We start from the raw sequence: 14,572 nt of genomic DNA, 5'->3' as shown, positions 1-14,572 counted from the left end.
AAATACAATGGCAAAATGACAGTCTCTTCAACAGATGGTGCTGGCAAAACTGGACAGCTACATGTAGGAGAATGAAACTGGACCATTGTCTAACCCCATATACAAAGGTAAACTCAAAATGGATCAAAGACCTGAATGTAAGTCATGAAACCATTAAACTCTTGGAAGAAAACATAGGCAAAAAACTCTTAGACATAAACATGAGTGACCTCTTCTTGAACATATCTCCCCGGGCAAGGAATACAACAGCAAAAATGAGCAAGTGGGACTACATTAAGCTGAAAAGCTTCTGTACAGCGAAAGACACCATCAATAGAACAAAAAGGAACCCTACAGTATGGGAGAATATATTTTAAAATGACAGATCCGATAAAGGCTTGACATCCAGAATATATAAAGAGCTCACACGCATCAACAAACAAAAAACAAATAACTCAATTAAAAAATGGGCAGAGGAACTGAACAGACTGTTGTCTAAAAAAGAAATACAGATGGCCAAGAGACACATGAAAAGATGCTCCACATCGCTAATTATCAGAGAAATGCAAATTAAAACTACAATGAGGTATCACCTCACACCAGTAAGGATAGCTGCCATCCAAAAGACAAACAACAACAAATGTTGGCGAGGCTGTGGAGAAAGGGGAACCCTCCTACACTGCTGGTGGGAATGTCAATTAGTTCAACCATTGTGGAAAGCAGTATGGAGGTTCATCAAAATGCTCAAAACAGACCTACCATTTGACCCAGGAATTCCACTCCTAGGAATTTACCCTAAGAACGCAGCAATCAAGTTTGAGAAAGACAGATGCACCCCTATGTTTATCGCAGCACTATTTACAATAGCCAAGAATTGGAGGCAACCTAAATGTCCATCGGTAGATGAATGGATAAAGAAGATGTGGTACATATACACAATGGAATACTACTCAGCCATAAGAAGTGGAAAAATCCAACCATTTGCAGCAACATGGATGGACCTGGAGAGTATTATGCTCAGTGAAATAAGCCAAGCGGAGAAAGAGAAATACCAAATGATTTTACTCATCTGAGGAGTATAAGAACAAAGGAAAAACTGAAGGAACAAAACAGCAGCAGAATTACAGAACCCAAAAATGGACTAACAGGTACCAAAGGGAAAGGAACTGGGGAGGATGGGTGGGCAGGGAGGGATAAGGGCGGGGGGAGAAAAAGAGGGGTATTAAGATTAGCATGCATGGGGTGGGAGAAAGGGGAGGGTGGGCTGCACAACACAGAGAGGACAAGTAGTGATTCTACAACATTTTGCTAAGCTGATGGACAGTAACCGTAATGTGGTTGTTAGGGGGGACCTGATATAGGGGAGAGCATAGTAAACATAGTATTCTTCATGTAAGTGTAGATTAAAGATAAAAAAAAAAAAAAAGAAAGAAAGAAAGAAAAGGGGGATTACTCCTTGATAGGATAAAACTATTGGTAAATCAAAGATCAACGCATGCTTTAAATATCCTTAATGTTGATCACTTAGAGGGTGTCAGATGATCAGCTATGGAGGTACTCTTTTCTGATAATATTCCTTTCTCTTAGTTAAAAAAAAAAAAAAGCAGTTCCTGTGTGCTGACCTCCAATGAGTTCTGCACAGTGGTATAGAGGGCATGTCAAAGTGTGGGCAAAGGGTCTGTTTGTTTCTATGCAGAAGATCAAGGCCTAGCTTGGATACCCAGAAAATGAACTAAGATACGATATGAGGAGGAGCTTCGGGCATCAGCACTCTCTGGAGGACTCGTGCCGGGGGATGATCATCAAAAATCCTCCACAGGGATCCAGGCCATGCTGCGGTTGTGGCTATGTCCACCCCACCGTTTCCTGGACTTGCCATTGGAATGAGGAGGGAGATGTCTAGGCTGGCATGTGCATACAGTGAGACAACAAATTTGACCGGATCCGTACTGTTGGAACTCAAGTAGGAGTTGGGAGGGGTGCAAGTTGTAGCACTCCAAAATCTTATGACTATAGACTATCTACGGTTAAAAGAACATATTGAATGTGAACAGATCCCAGAAATGGGTTGCTTTAATTTGTCTGATTTTTCTCCAACTGTTCAAGTACAGTTGGACAATATCCATCATAGCATAGACAAATCTTCACAAATGCCTAGGGTGCCTAAATGGTTTTCTTGGCTTCACTGGAGATGGGTGGTAATTATAGACTTGCTTTGTTTATGTCACTATATTCCTATTATGTTAATATGTGTGTGCAAATTAGTTAGTAGTTTAAAACCTATACATGCTTAAGGTACTCTACAAGGAGATATGTCAAAGAAATAATCAATCCTCCCATGTTTTCTTCTATATGCTACCTCTATAGCTTTTCTTCTTCCTTCCTAATTACAACCCTTAAATAGAATTCGTGCCTCATATCGAATTTACCGAGTATCATAATTCCTCCAGGTGGTAAAGATACCTCGAGACAAGTGCTGGGCATAGAAGCCACAGGGCATAAATCTGCAAAGAAGTAAAAAGCTAACCTTTTCAAACAATATGGCTTCTCTCTCACTTACCAACTTTACATTTCCCTGTATGGCCCCGGAAGATGACTGGTTAGCCAGAGACGGGTAAGATTCCTCAAGGGAGGAACAACCTAAGACAGGCACAGTCGCAGGGAGGCCATCAGGTGAGAAATTGGGGATCAACAGAGGTGAGGCTCAGAACCTCATCCCCCCTGCTTTGAGAGAAATCTTCTGCATCCGTGGATGTTTTGCTGCCCTTGTCTAGCTTGGATTAATACTTAGTCCATAGGCACACACCTGATCATCTACATTTGCCCTCTTACAGCACTAAACTATGTTTTCTACCTTTATCTTGCATCTACCTACCACTTCAGCATTTTATTAAAAATAAAAATAATAATAATAATAAAGGGAGAAATGTGGGATCCACATATAAATCAAGTATAAAAATCAAATGAATATTCATATTTGACCTGATTGTTTATAATTCGTAATGCGTGATCAAAACTGAAAGTTTCTGTGATGAATGCCCTTGTACTGTTCACCATGTAAGAACTTATTCACTATGTAAGAATTCGTTCACCATGTAAGAACTTGTTCATTATGCTTCAGAAGATTGGAGACTGATGAGAATTAGGCTTGAGATGGATTAATGATTGTGCATTGAGCATTGACCCCCCTATACAGAATTTTATTGTTGTTAACAACCATTTGAATATTAAATATGAGAGATGCCCTCTCAAAAAAAAAAAAAGAAGAAAAAAATAAATAAATAAATAAATAAATAAATAAATAAATAAGAAAAAAAACAAGTTGAGTCTGTCCAGAAATAAACCCATGTATCTCTGAAGAAAAAAAAAAAATGTCTTTGGGATTCTTCTCTGGGAAGAGCCCAGAAATATAACTCCCAGTTTACAGGTGTTGACTCATGTCCATTGCCATTTTCCTATCAAAGATCTTAGGTAACCCCTCAATATTAAAAAAAAGAAAGTTTTTCTGATCCTATATCGACACAAAGCATTCAAAGCCAGCTCATATCTCATTTTCTCCAAAAAGCTTTTCATTGATTCCAAATGGAATTATCCTATTTTTATTTCATCAGCATCTAAGTATATAGGCCACACATAGTATGTTCATGACTTGTTTAACAGCTTCATTGGAAGTATACTGAAGTTGTATATATAAAGACAGACTCTTTTTACACAAAAGACAATTTAAAAAGTATGTTGAGGACTGCATTTTCCTTTTCTTTTATACAGTCTCATAATACTATCTATACAATCTCTTGATTAATGTTGCTACCTGGGAAGTTACAGATGATTTCAAAACATTGTATAAGTTTTACAGAGTGAGGAATTTATAATTAAATATGAAAAACTACTACAAATTAACTAACTGTACATACAATCTTGAACTTAAACAGAATTTCTCAACTATTTCTATGAATAAGTACAGCTTAATCAAGTTAATAAATAACAAATAAATAAAGCATGCATTTTTAAAACATAGTGCATAGTTATTGGCACACTACACAAAAATCTTGGGTAATGAGATATTCAATATACTCTAAATACTGTGCAAGCTAATGAAGGTATTTTCTGCTGTTGGATACAACTTCTTGAAATTAAACCTTAAAAAATAAAAAGAAACCGTAAGTATGTCTGTAGTTACAATTGATTCTAGTGATGAGTTTATTTTATTTCTATGAAAAACCAAGGCAACATACATATATTTAAATAGTATGTGGTTTCTGTGTCTATAGAGTAATAAATGGGATGTCTGTCTGTTAATGTAACAAAATTCTTTCAGGACATATTACTAAATTATGATGGAAGTCAGCTCTTGGAAGGAAAAAAATTGGAGAATTTTACAGTAGGACTTGGCCCCCAATTAAATGTTACCTAAACTAGGTGAAATATAGTAATGTACTATATTTTAATCAAATACTGTACACTTAACCAGAGATTCATGATTGTGATTGGCTGTCCTGGTTCCTACTTTATTTCTGGACCCTTGTGGATTACACTAACTCATGCTCAGTCCCCACTTCCTCTGTTTCTCCTACCACAAAAAGATCATATATATATACACACAAAGATGACTAAAGATCAAATTTTGATCACCAGCCAGAAAGAAAGCACAGACTGCCAATTACTACAAAAAGTCTTGCTCAGGGAATTTAATCACTGGCCACTGCCTCATTCATGACAATCATGCATTTCATTAATCACAGGATCTAACAACTCTTAGAAGGGAAAAGTATCTCCAGGGATAGCAGCAGAGACAACCTTTTTTGGGATAGACACATGATGTTATCATTTGGCCACTAATAATTATGTAGGCAGGGGTATGTATGTGTGTGTGTGAGTGTTTCATTCAAATCAGTTCTAATTATTAAAGATACAACACCAAACTTGGATATTCCTATAGTTTATTATGTTAGTTATCTTTAATTTTTTTTAATTTAACTCAAATATAGATAAAATAGAGATCCTACATACTTGGAAGAAACTGCCTCCATGAATTCATCCAAGAAACTATCGTACTCAGGCCCTCTCACTCTTCTCTGGCGCAGTCCAATGTACAGCGGATCTTTAAGTAACTCCTAGATAAAAAAAGTTACCAGAGAGGAAATAACTATAGTCAAGTCAGTTACTGATTCTGAGCCTCAGTTCCTCCTCTGTATAATAGGAATGGGAATAGAAATAAAATGTTTCCATACTGATTCAGACAGTGTTATTATTTAGTATTATATAGAATCTAACTACAGTATTAATATGACAATAAGAAAAATAATCACTAAACATTAAAAACACTCTGCCTTATTCTAAGGGAAAAAAGGAATAAAATCTCTCATTATCTCTCAGATAATTAGAAAAGCTCTATTCAGATTTTACAAGCAAAGTTTATTATACAGAAAAATAATGCTGGGTTTTGAAGTATTATATTAGCTTAGGAAATGGAAATATAGCAAATCCTTTCTCAGATTTATTTTCTGTTCTAAAAGCAAAACGTTTGACAAACATTTTGATCATATATTTAATACGATAGTTGATGCTAAAAATAATTTTAAGCCTTGACTATATTTTTTCTTAATCTTTTTATTACAAAGTTTAATTTTTTCTAAAATTGATAGATATGAGACAACACTGCTCTGTCCATGTTTTAGTACACATAATACTGTTTTTATTAACTCGGTTTTTTAATTGAGGTATAATTAATGTACTGTAAAATGTTCCTATTCATAACCAAATTTCCCAGTAAACTAGGAATAGAAACGTCCTCAACCTAATAAAGGACATGTATAAAAAATCCACAGTTAATAACACATTTAACAATGAAAGCTTGAAAGCTATTCCCCTAAGATCAGAGATAACAAGGATACCCATGCTCACCACTTCTATTTAACATTATGCTGGAGACTCTAGCTATTACAACAAAGCAAGAAAAAGATAAATTAGGAATGCAGATTAGAAAGAAAGAAGTAAATTGTTTTTATTTGTATACATATGATCATTTACATGGAAAACACTAAGGAATCTATAAAAAATACACTAGAAAAAAATACATGAATTTCAACATGATCATAGGATGTAAGGTCAATATACACAAGTTGGTTTTACCTCTACATACTAGCAAAGAACAGCTGAAATAAAACATACAACTCCATTTACAACAGCACTCCAAAATATAAAATTCATTGTAAAATATTTAATAAAATACATCTAAATCCTGTACACTGGAACTACCATGTATTGCTGAAAGAAATTCATAATGACAAACTGCTTTTGCAAGCTGGAGAAAAAATAACAATCTATGACATGTAATAGTGAAACATTTGACAGGACTATCACCTCAGTAACCTGGAATAGAGGAAATATACTTAAAGAACTTGTGAATCTGGCTAACGAGATTTCCAGTCAGAACGCTGACTGTGTTAATTGGCTTCTCATAGCTGATGTTAAAACAGAGATGAGGTAAATAAGAAGAGGTACAGTTTGTGAGCAAAATTTAAAGAGAATATAGAGGACACAAGACTTGCTTGTAAGTATTTCCAAAGTAAAAAAAGGCCTGCAGTCAAAGATCAAATTAAGGATGTGGTTGTGGCAACTCTTTTGAAAAAAAAAAACTTCTGCAGAGTAAAGAACACCATCAACAAAACAAAAAGGCATCCTATGTACTGAGAACATACCTGCAAATGATAAATCTGATTAAAGGGCTAATATCCAAAATATGTAAAGAACTCATACAAATCAACATGAAAAACCCCCAAATAACCTGATTAAACAATGGACAGAAGACTTAAATAGGTGTTTTTTCAACAAACACATATAGATAGTCTACAGACATGTGAAAAGATGCCCAATACCACTAATCCTCAGGGAAATGCAAATCAAAACCATGATGAGGTATCGCCTCAGACCAGTCAGAATGGATACTACCCAAAAGACAAAAAATAACAAGTGTTGGCAAGGATGTGGAGAAGAGGGAGCACTAACACATTGCTGGTGGGATTGCAAATTGGTACAGCCACTATGGAAAGCAGTATGGAGGTTTCTCAAAAACTGACAGTAGAAATTCCATACAACCTAGCAATTTCACTTCTGGGAATTTATTCAAAGACATAAAATCACTAATCTGAAAAATATATTCACTCCTATGTTTACTGCAGCATAGTCAAAATATAGACACAAGCTAAATATTCATCAATAGAGGAATAGATAAAAAAGATGTGGTATATATATATATATATTAAACATGTGTATATATATATATATATATATACACACACACACACACACACACACACACACACACACACACAATGGTAATACAATATTACTCAGTCATAAAAAAGAATGACATCTTGCCATTTGCGACAACATGGATGGACCTATAATGTATTATGCTAAGTGAAGTCAAACAGAGAAAGGTGAATATCATATGACTTTACTTATATGTGTAATTTAAAAAGCAAAACAAACAAATGAACAAACAAAACTGATATGGACTCATAAACACAGAGACTAGACTGGTGGTTACTATAGGGAAGAGCAGATGAGGGAATGGGTGAAATAGGAGAAAGAAAAAGAAAATTAGTGGAAAGTTTGGTATCTTGATCAGAATGATGGATAGATGACTATATACACATGTGAAAGTTCATCAAGCTGTACACTAAGATTTATATACTGTATCTTTCAAAAAATGGAACTGGTCCCACAGTACTCTGAAAAGTCAATGTAGGGAAACTGTACATTAGAAAAAACTGTGAGTGGGCCTTTATCTAATAGACTAAACTATAATCTGATATATAGACAGCCTATAAAAAAATTTAAGGGTGCTATACAGTTGGGTTATTTGGCACAGAGACACTTAAAAATGAAAATCCTTCTCTGAGTCCCCAACTTTCCATAGCAAGAAGGCAGGCTGAGAAGCTATTCAGCTTCAAAATGGCGGTTTCTTATGGAAAAGAAAGGAAATCTCCAGAGGACAGAGCCAGAAGCCCAGAGAACAGAGCCAGAAGCCTAAGGGAAAATGAACTTCTGACAGATCCAGAGAAAATAAAGCTGGGCCCTAATCAAAGAACATTCCCTGACCCCCCAAATAGGTGACCTCGCAACATGTATCCAGTGGGGTTCAAAATTGCTATGAACCGGGTAGAGCCGTATGATTCTTCTTCTTCCCATTTTGAAGGGGGTACTGATTCTGGTTCTCTGCCTGCCCTTGCCGCACCACTGTTCGGTGTGTGGGAACACATAAAAGCAGCCACATCAAGGAGCTACACTTGCATCTCTGCCTGATCCAGAGGCAGGATCCTGGATTAAGGGCCTACTGCTATTACTGGAGTGAAGCTTTTGAGAACCTAAGATGGAGATGAGTATAGTATCCATGTGGAAGGTGAACGATCTGTGAAGGATGAGAATTTATATGGAGAAAGGCCAAGCTGTACCAGCCTTTTTAGCCATCTCAGTGAATCATGAACATTAATAAAATGGTAATTGTTTGAGTCACTAAATTTGGAGGTGATTTGTTATACATAAATGATATGTTTTTGCAGGTGTGGTGATGTTAAAATGGTCAAATCATTTGAATCATGTGAGTTGGGATCTGCTCAAAGCCAACAGAAATTATAACCTAGTTCACACCTAGTATCCTAATATAATTATTAACAGAACCCTCTTTCATTGTGAAAGCGTCTTGGTTTGGCCAAACATTATATGGTCATCCTACCTATAATGAAGAGCACAACAATGAGTTAAGACTTTCTGGCTAGCAGGAAGGCAACATATTTAATCACATAATTGTATTTTAGGTGAAATGTAAAATCTGAAACAGGGCTGTTGTAAAGCCCAGTTGTTCCTTGAGGCCTAAAAACTTTAGACAACATAATGGCAGGCTTCTGAACAGCTGAGGTTGAAGTGCCAATGAGCTACTAATGGCTGCCAGAATTAAAATACTTTCTCCATGTTCAGAATATATATTTGAACTTCTAAACTGTGAATTAAAAGAAAGGACACATTGAGAAAACACGTTACATGCTTCCCCTTCTCTTTTCTCTCATTCTTTCCCAGGCTAAAAGTTAAAGTATATATCATGAAGAAGTCTGAGTAAAATAAAGAGTCAATTATAAAGACTTACGAATAAGATAAAGTTTTTGAATGAAATCAGGAAACTATGAAAATCTTGCAATCATAATACACATATCAAAAATTGCTGTTTTTTGAAATTCCATAATTAAGGCTTGAATAACTTTGAGATTTGGCTGACAAAAAAAAAGTTAGTATCTACAAAAAGCAACTTAACAAGATTACACAATTTTGATAATGGGTCCATAGATCAAGTAGCATAGCCCAGAAGTGATGTCAAATCATTGCATTAAAAAATTCATGTAGTCAAGAGTAAACATTTATTTAGCTCTGTGTTGGAGAACAAATGAAAGAATTGGTATTAAGCAAGCAGCATCACATGTAATGCGTGTGGTATCACTAAGACTTACAAAGACAAGTATGAGAGAAGGGAAAAGATTAGTTGAAAAAGGTTAAAAGACAAAGCATGTGGAAATAGAAGAGAATTCTAAAAAGGAGATAAGAAGGCTGTATATTGGTAAAGTTAATTATCTTACTTGTTAGCACTACTTCAATTCTGGAAGCATTAACTTATTTGAAATAATACTAATCATTAACCACTCTCTCACCTCATGCTTGTTGCTTACATTTCTAATCTTAGGTTCCTGAGAATTAAAAAATATTTTCTTAATATTTTAAGTTTTTTATCATTACAAAAGCAGTATTTGCCTATCAAAAATTTAAGAGCACTGAAAAAGTAAAATTAAAAACAAGAATAACAATAATCTCTATATTTACAACTACCTACCACTAGCACCTTGATGTATATTCTTCTAGATCCTTTTGTTTATGTCTGCGCATGTATAATATTAGCTGCCAGAATTTGGAGCAATACCATAGACTGTTCTATAATCTCTTTTCACGTAAGAATATATTGTGAAAAGTTTTCATGTCACTAGATGAACATATTTAAAACTTGTGATCTGTATTAGAACTTTGCCTTCCCAGAGAGGATGAAAAATTAACAACTCCTTCATACCCTGCCATGATATATAATGTCTCTTCTGTGGAAGTCTCAACTAAAAGTATTGTCTTCCACATATGTGTGCACATATATGAAATAAACATACAAATATATATAAATATACATATATATTTATATACAATGTTACCAAGTAGCATTCATTTGTATTGCTTTTCTAATACTGTTCAACTTTTAATAACCTTATTGACAACTTTCATTTCTTCACTTGTCAATTATCTATGCCTATATATCCTTAAGCAATTTTTATATTTCACATTCAACATTTTTATTGACTTAAAGTGTTTTTAAGTGTTTGAATATTAAGAACACTATAAACCTTTGTCTACCATATTATGAATATTTCCTATTTTAGCATTTAATAATTTTAATTATAATATGCAGATAATCATTTATTATCTTCAAATAAAAAATTACATAAAGAAATAATACATAATTTTTTGCTGTCTTGCTGGCTCTTATCATCAATAAGTTTAAGTAAACTAACTGCCAACATTGGTCAGGATTTTAAAGCTATACTTACATGTCAGCATGTATATGATCTAGTACGAATGTTAAGAAGTAGTAGAAATAAAAACGATTAAAATTTTCCTGTGATTCACTAAGGCTGGAGTGGGGTCCAGGATTCTGCCTTCTTAGCACATGCCCCTGGTTCCTTAAGGGGCTGGTCAATGGAATATATATTAAGAACACCCATTTCAAGTTTCTATTATTAGGGTGAAATAAAATTATTCTACTTCCCAAAAGGTTCTGTCTCATGTAAACAGGTTTTCTATTTTAGTTTATAAAATGGGTATTTCTAAAATACGTCACAAACTTCAAGGATTTCCTAATAGTTATAGTGAATATAAAACCAAATTGAAGAAAAACCCCATCTTCTTTCCCAGAGACCTGGTGTAGTGTCTCAGGAAATAGATAAAGAAATTCTTAATATAATCCATTACCATCTTCTGATTTAGAAAGGGTGAGTTAAAAGGAGACCACCAAAAAGTAAGAACATGATGCTACAAACTGAAAGCATAGGAAATGAAGGATTATTTTCTCTCCACTGACATTATTATAATGATTAGTACTCAATCCAGTGCAGGATGGCTTGTCTGAAATGGCAAGCAATCTCCACAATAGGAAAGGATAAAGGCTAGAAGTGAAGGAAGGCGAGGGAGAAACGATGCCAGTCTAGCCTGGACCACACTCCAGAACTCACAAATGTGTTACTCTATGTGGCTAAAGAGACTTTACACGTGTGATTAGGGGTGACTCCCAAAAAGTGGAAAACCTTTCCTGACTGTAGTCATAGAAAGAGATGTGATCACAAAAGTAGGATCAGAAAGATATGACAGTGCTGGCTTTGAAAATGGATAAAGGGGACCAGGAGCCAAGGGAAGAGGCAGTCTCCAGAAGCTGGAAAAGACATGGGTATGGGAAGCAGTACAGCTGACACCTTTCATGATTTCAGCCTTTTGAGACTTGTGTCAAACTTGTGATCTATGGAAAAATAAGGTGATATATCTGTGTCATTTTAAGTCACTAGTTTTGTAATAATTTGTTATGGTACAATAGGAAACTAATTCAAGCCACATTGTAGCTTTGGTACAAGGGCTAAAAGATACATAGTAGGTACATATGACAGAAAATGTACAAGGTTTGTCTTTCATTCAGAACATAACTGGTTCATGCCAAAGATGAAGATCACTTTTTAGAACACAAGGGGGAACCTTCAAAATGGGAAGAGTCTTAACTGTATGAGTTCTAGATCTTGATAGGATTCTTGACATACTGTACACATGAATTGAAGGCCAGATTAAACATAAAATCAGAGTCAGAAAAGCTGAGACCTGGAGCAATGTTTTAATAAACAAAGAATAACTATGCACATAGTCTCCTGTTCATTCTGCCCCATGCCCTCTTGAAGACTGACCTTGAATTATGGGCTGAACTGTGTCCCCAGATTTACATGCTCAAGTCCTAACTCCCAGTACCTCAAAATATGATTGTACTTGGAGACAGGGCCTTTAAAGAGGTCATTGAATTAAACGAAGTCATTAGGGTGGACCATAATCCAATATAACTGGTGGCTCTTCTAAAAAAACTAGGACACATATGCACACAGAGGAGAGCTCATATGAGGACACAGGAGGAAGAGCTGAAGAGGTCCAGCCAAGGAGAGAGGCCTTAGAAGAGACTGACCCTGCCAACAGCTTGATCCTGGACTTCTACCTCCAGAACTGTGAGCAAATGAATTTCTATTGGTTAAGCTGCACAGTTCTGGGGATTGTATGGTAACCCCAGCACACTAATATACCATGCAATACATGAGGCCATTTTTGTAACCAGATAAACCTACAAAGGCATGGAGGGGACACGGGGAACATTCACTCACATTTTTAGCTAAACAGCAAGCTTTAATATTGGTCAATTATATAAGAAAAATACACAAAAAAGCATAATTTCTATGAAAAGATTCTGCAATAACAGAAAAAAAAAAAGAAATTAAGGATGCCATGCCCTTAAGAGACAACTGAAGAAAACTAAATATAACAAAAGAAAATTTATACAGCAACTGGTTAAGAAGTAAATTATAGTAAATGTGGACTGTGAAATAACAGATGAAAGGCAAGATGAAAACACAAGCATCCTACCTAAATGAATGCTTTGCATTATTAACTTAAAGAATGAATATTTTTTTTAGCCAAGTACTTCTGTGGCTCAGTTTCAGTGTCTTCATTCTTTAAACTTCCTTTAGTTGAAAGCTGTGGAGTTTTAAGAAGTCAGGCAAGCATGACTTAATAGCAAATGAGAACTGTCTTATTCAATTGTTAATTCCTTTTCTATGATCACTACTCCTCAATACAGGTATTTATGTTAAACTGGAAAGCATTTGTAGTTTATATAAAGGAGTCTAGTTTTCATTAAATTTTGTGAGGTTACTCTGGATAAGACACTAAGTTGTGTTATCAATTCGTTTTTATATTTTTATTAGGAAGGATAAACCTGAGCAGAGATTTACAAAGGGGATGAAATTAAAAATTATTACCACAGGAATGTTTTAACTAAAAGCTTTTTCCAAACATATGAAAGTGAAACACAAAGATCAACATAAAAACTCCACTAGTTTACACAAATCCACCAACTCAGTCATATTTTATTAAACTGTTTTCTTTCTTATCTTCTCAGTAAAGCAGCAATACAAAATAAATAAAAAGAATAAAATGTCAGAATGAATAAAATAAGAACATTAAGTGTTAGTATGGACTATTTTTCTATTCTCCATTTATACATTAAGAGCTAGGAACATAAATTTAGGTTAGGTTACTTACAGGTTAGAATATTACTAACATATTTTGAACTCCAATAACTCACAACAGACAAAGAAAGTCACATATTGGAGTGTTTCTATCCATTTTAAGCAACATAAGATTAATCCAGAATCTCAAATGGCTTCTAATCTCTTAATTCTGAAATATAAGTGTATTATTGCTACTGAAATAGTTGATATATGTTGCCAAAGTCAGTAGCATTATGAGAAAGTTGAGTAAAATACAAAAATATATTTTGCTTAATAAATAAAACATAGCTCTATTGGTTCTTAGAAAGAATAGGGCAGATATGTACTTTTTATAAAAAAAAATAATTCTTCTGATGAACCAAATAAAATGTCACTACTTCTTTGCTTAGAAATGTTGGTCATTAGCAGAATAAACTATTGTTGCTATTGCAAATGAAATAATTTTTGTTAACTGATTATTATATGCCACAGGAAAGCTGTTGAGTTTTTAATATTTATTTTATAAGCAGCCACTTTACTGAGGGCTCTAATTTGGTCATCATATTTTTAGTTGATTGTCTTGGGTTTCATCAAAAGATAAACATATTGCTTATAAATAATGGTAATTTGGTCTTTTCCTGTCAGTCAGTTGTAGCCCATTTGTTTTCTTTTTGCACAAGCTAGCACTTTCTGAATAATGAAAAAGAGAATAGCAGTGGGAACAAGTATCTTGATAAACCTTTAAAAAGGCCTCTAATGTATCACCATTAATTATGATATTACTAGTGGTTTGAACAGGTAGTTTCTGATAGTAAAAATATTCTTCAAGATTCAGTTTGCCAATATTTATGAAGGATTTTTGCTTCTACACCTACATTCATTAAGCTAACATTTTCTTAGTGCTTACAAAACGCCAGTCACAATTCTAAGCATTCAAAGAGTTTTAAATCATGCCGTTCTCTATAAGGTGGGTACTCATTTTACATGAAGAAACTCAAGCACAGAAGTGCTAAGTAGTTTTTTCAAGATTACACAGCTGGAAATATGGGTAAACATGAGACTTTCAATTAACTAATTTAACTTAACTAATTAGCACTTTCTTCTTATGTGTTGTTTTTTTTACCAGATTTGGACATCAAGGTTATGTTCTTTTCAGAAAATGACATTATGAAGCTGTCAATTTTAATATGCTCTGGACATTCTCTATAGCA

At 34.5% G+C, this 14,572-nt stretch overlaps 1 protein-coding gene across 1 annotated transcript in view; it reads right to left on the bottom strand.

Annotated features, from left to right (window-relative positions):
• Positions 1-14,572, bottom strand: part of ME1 (malic enzyme 1) — a 256,822-nt gene that overhangs the window by 140,429 nt on the left and 101,821 nt on the right. The window contains exon 6 of the mRNA XM_037004920.2: positions 4,990-5,093. Within this exon, the coding sequence (XP_036860815.1) occupies positions 4,990-5,093 (104 nt within the window). The remainder of the gene's footprint in view (positions 1-4,989; positions 5,094-14,572) is intronic.

This window comes from Manis javanica, chromosome 13 (assembly GCF_040802235.1).
Source record: "Manis javanica isolate MJ-LG chromosome 13, MJ_LKY, whole genome shotgun sequence".
In the NCBI taxonomy this organism is placed as follows: Eukaryota; Metazoa; Chordata; class Mammalia; order Pholidota; family Manidae; genus Manis; species Manis javanica.
This window is presented reverse-complemented; position numbering and strand designations above follow the sequence as displayed.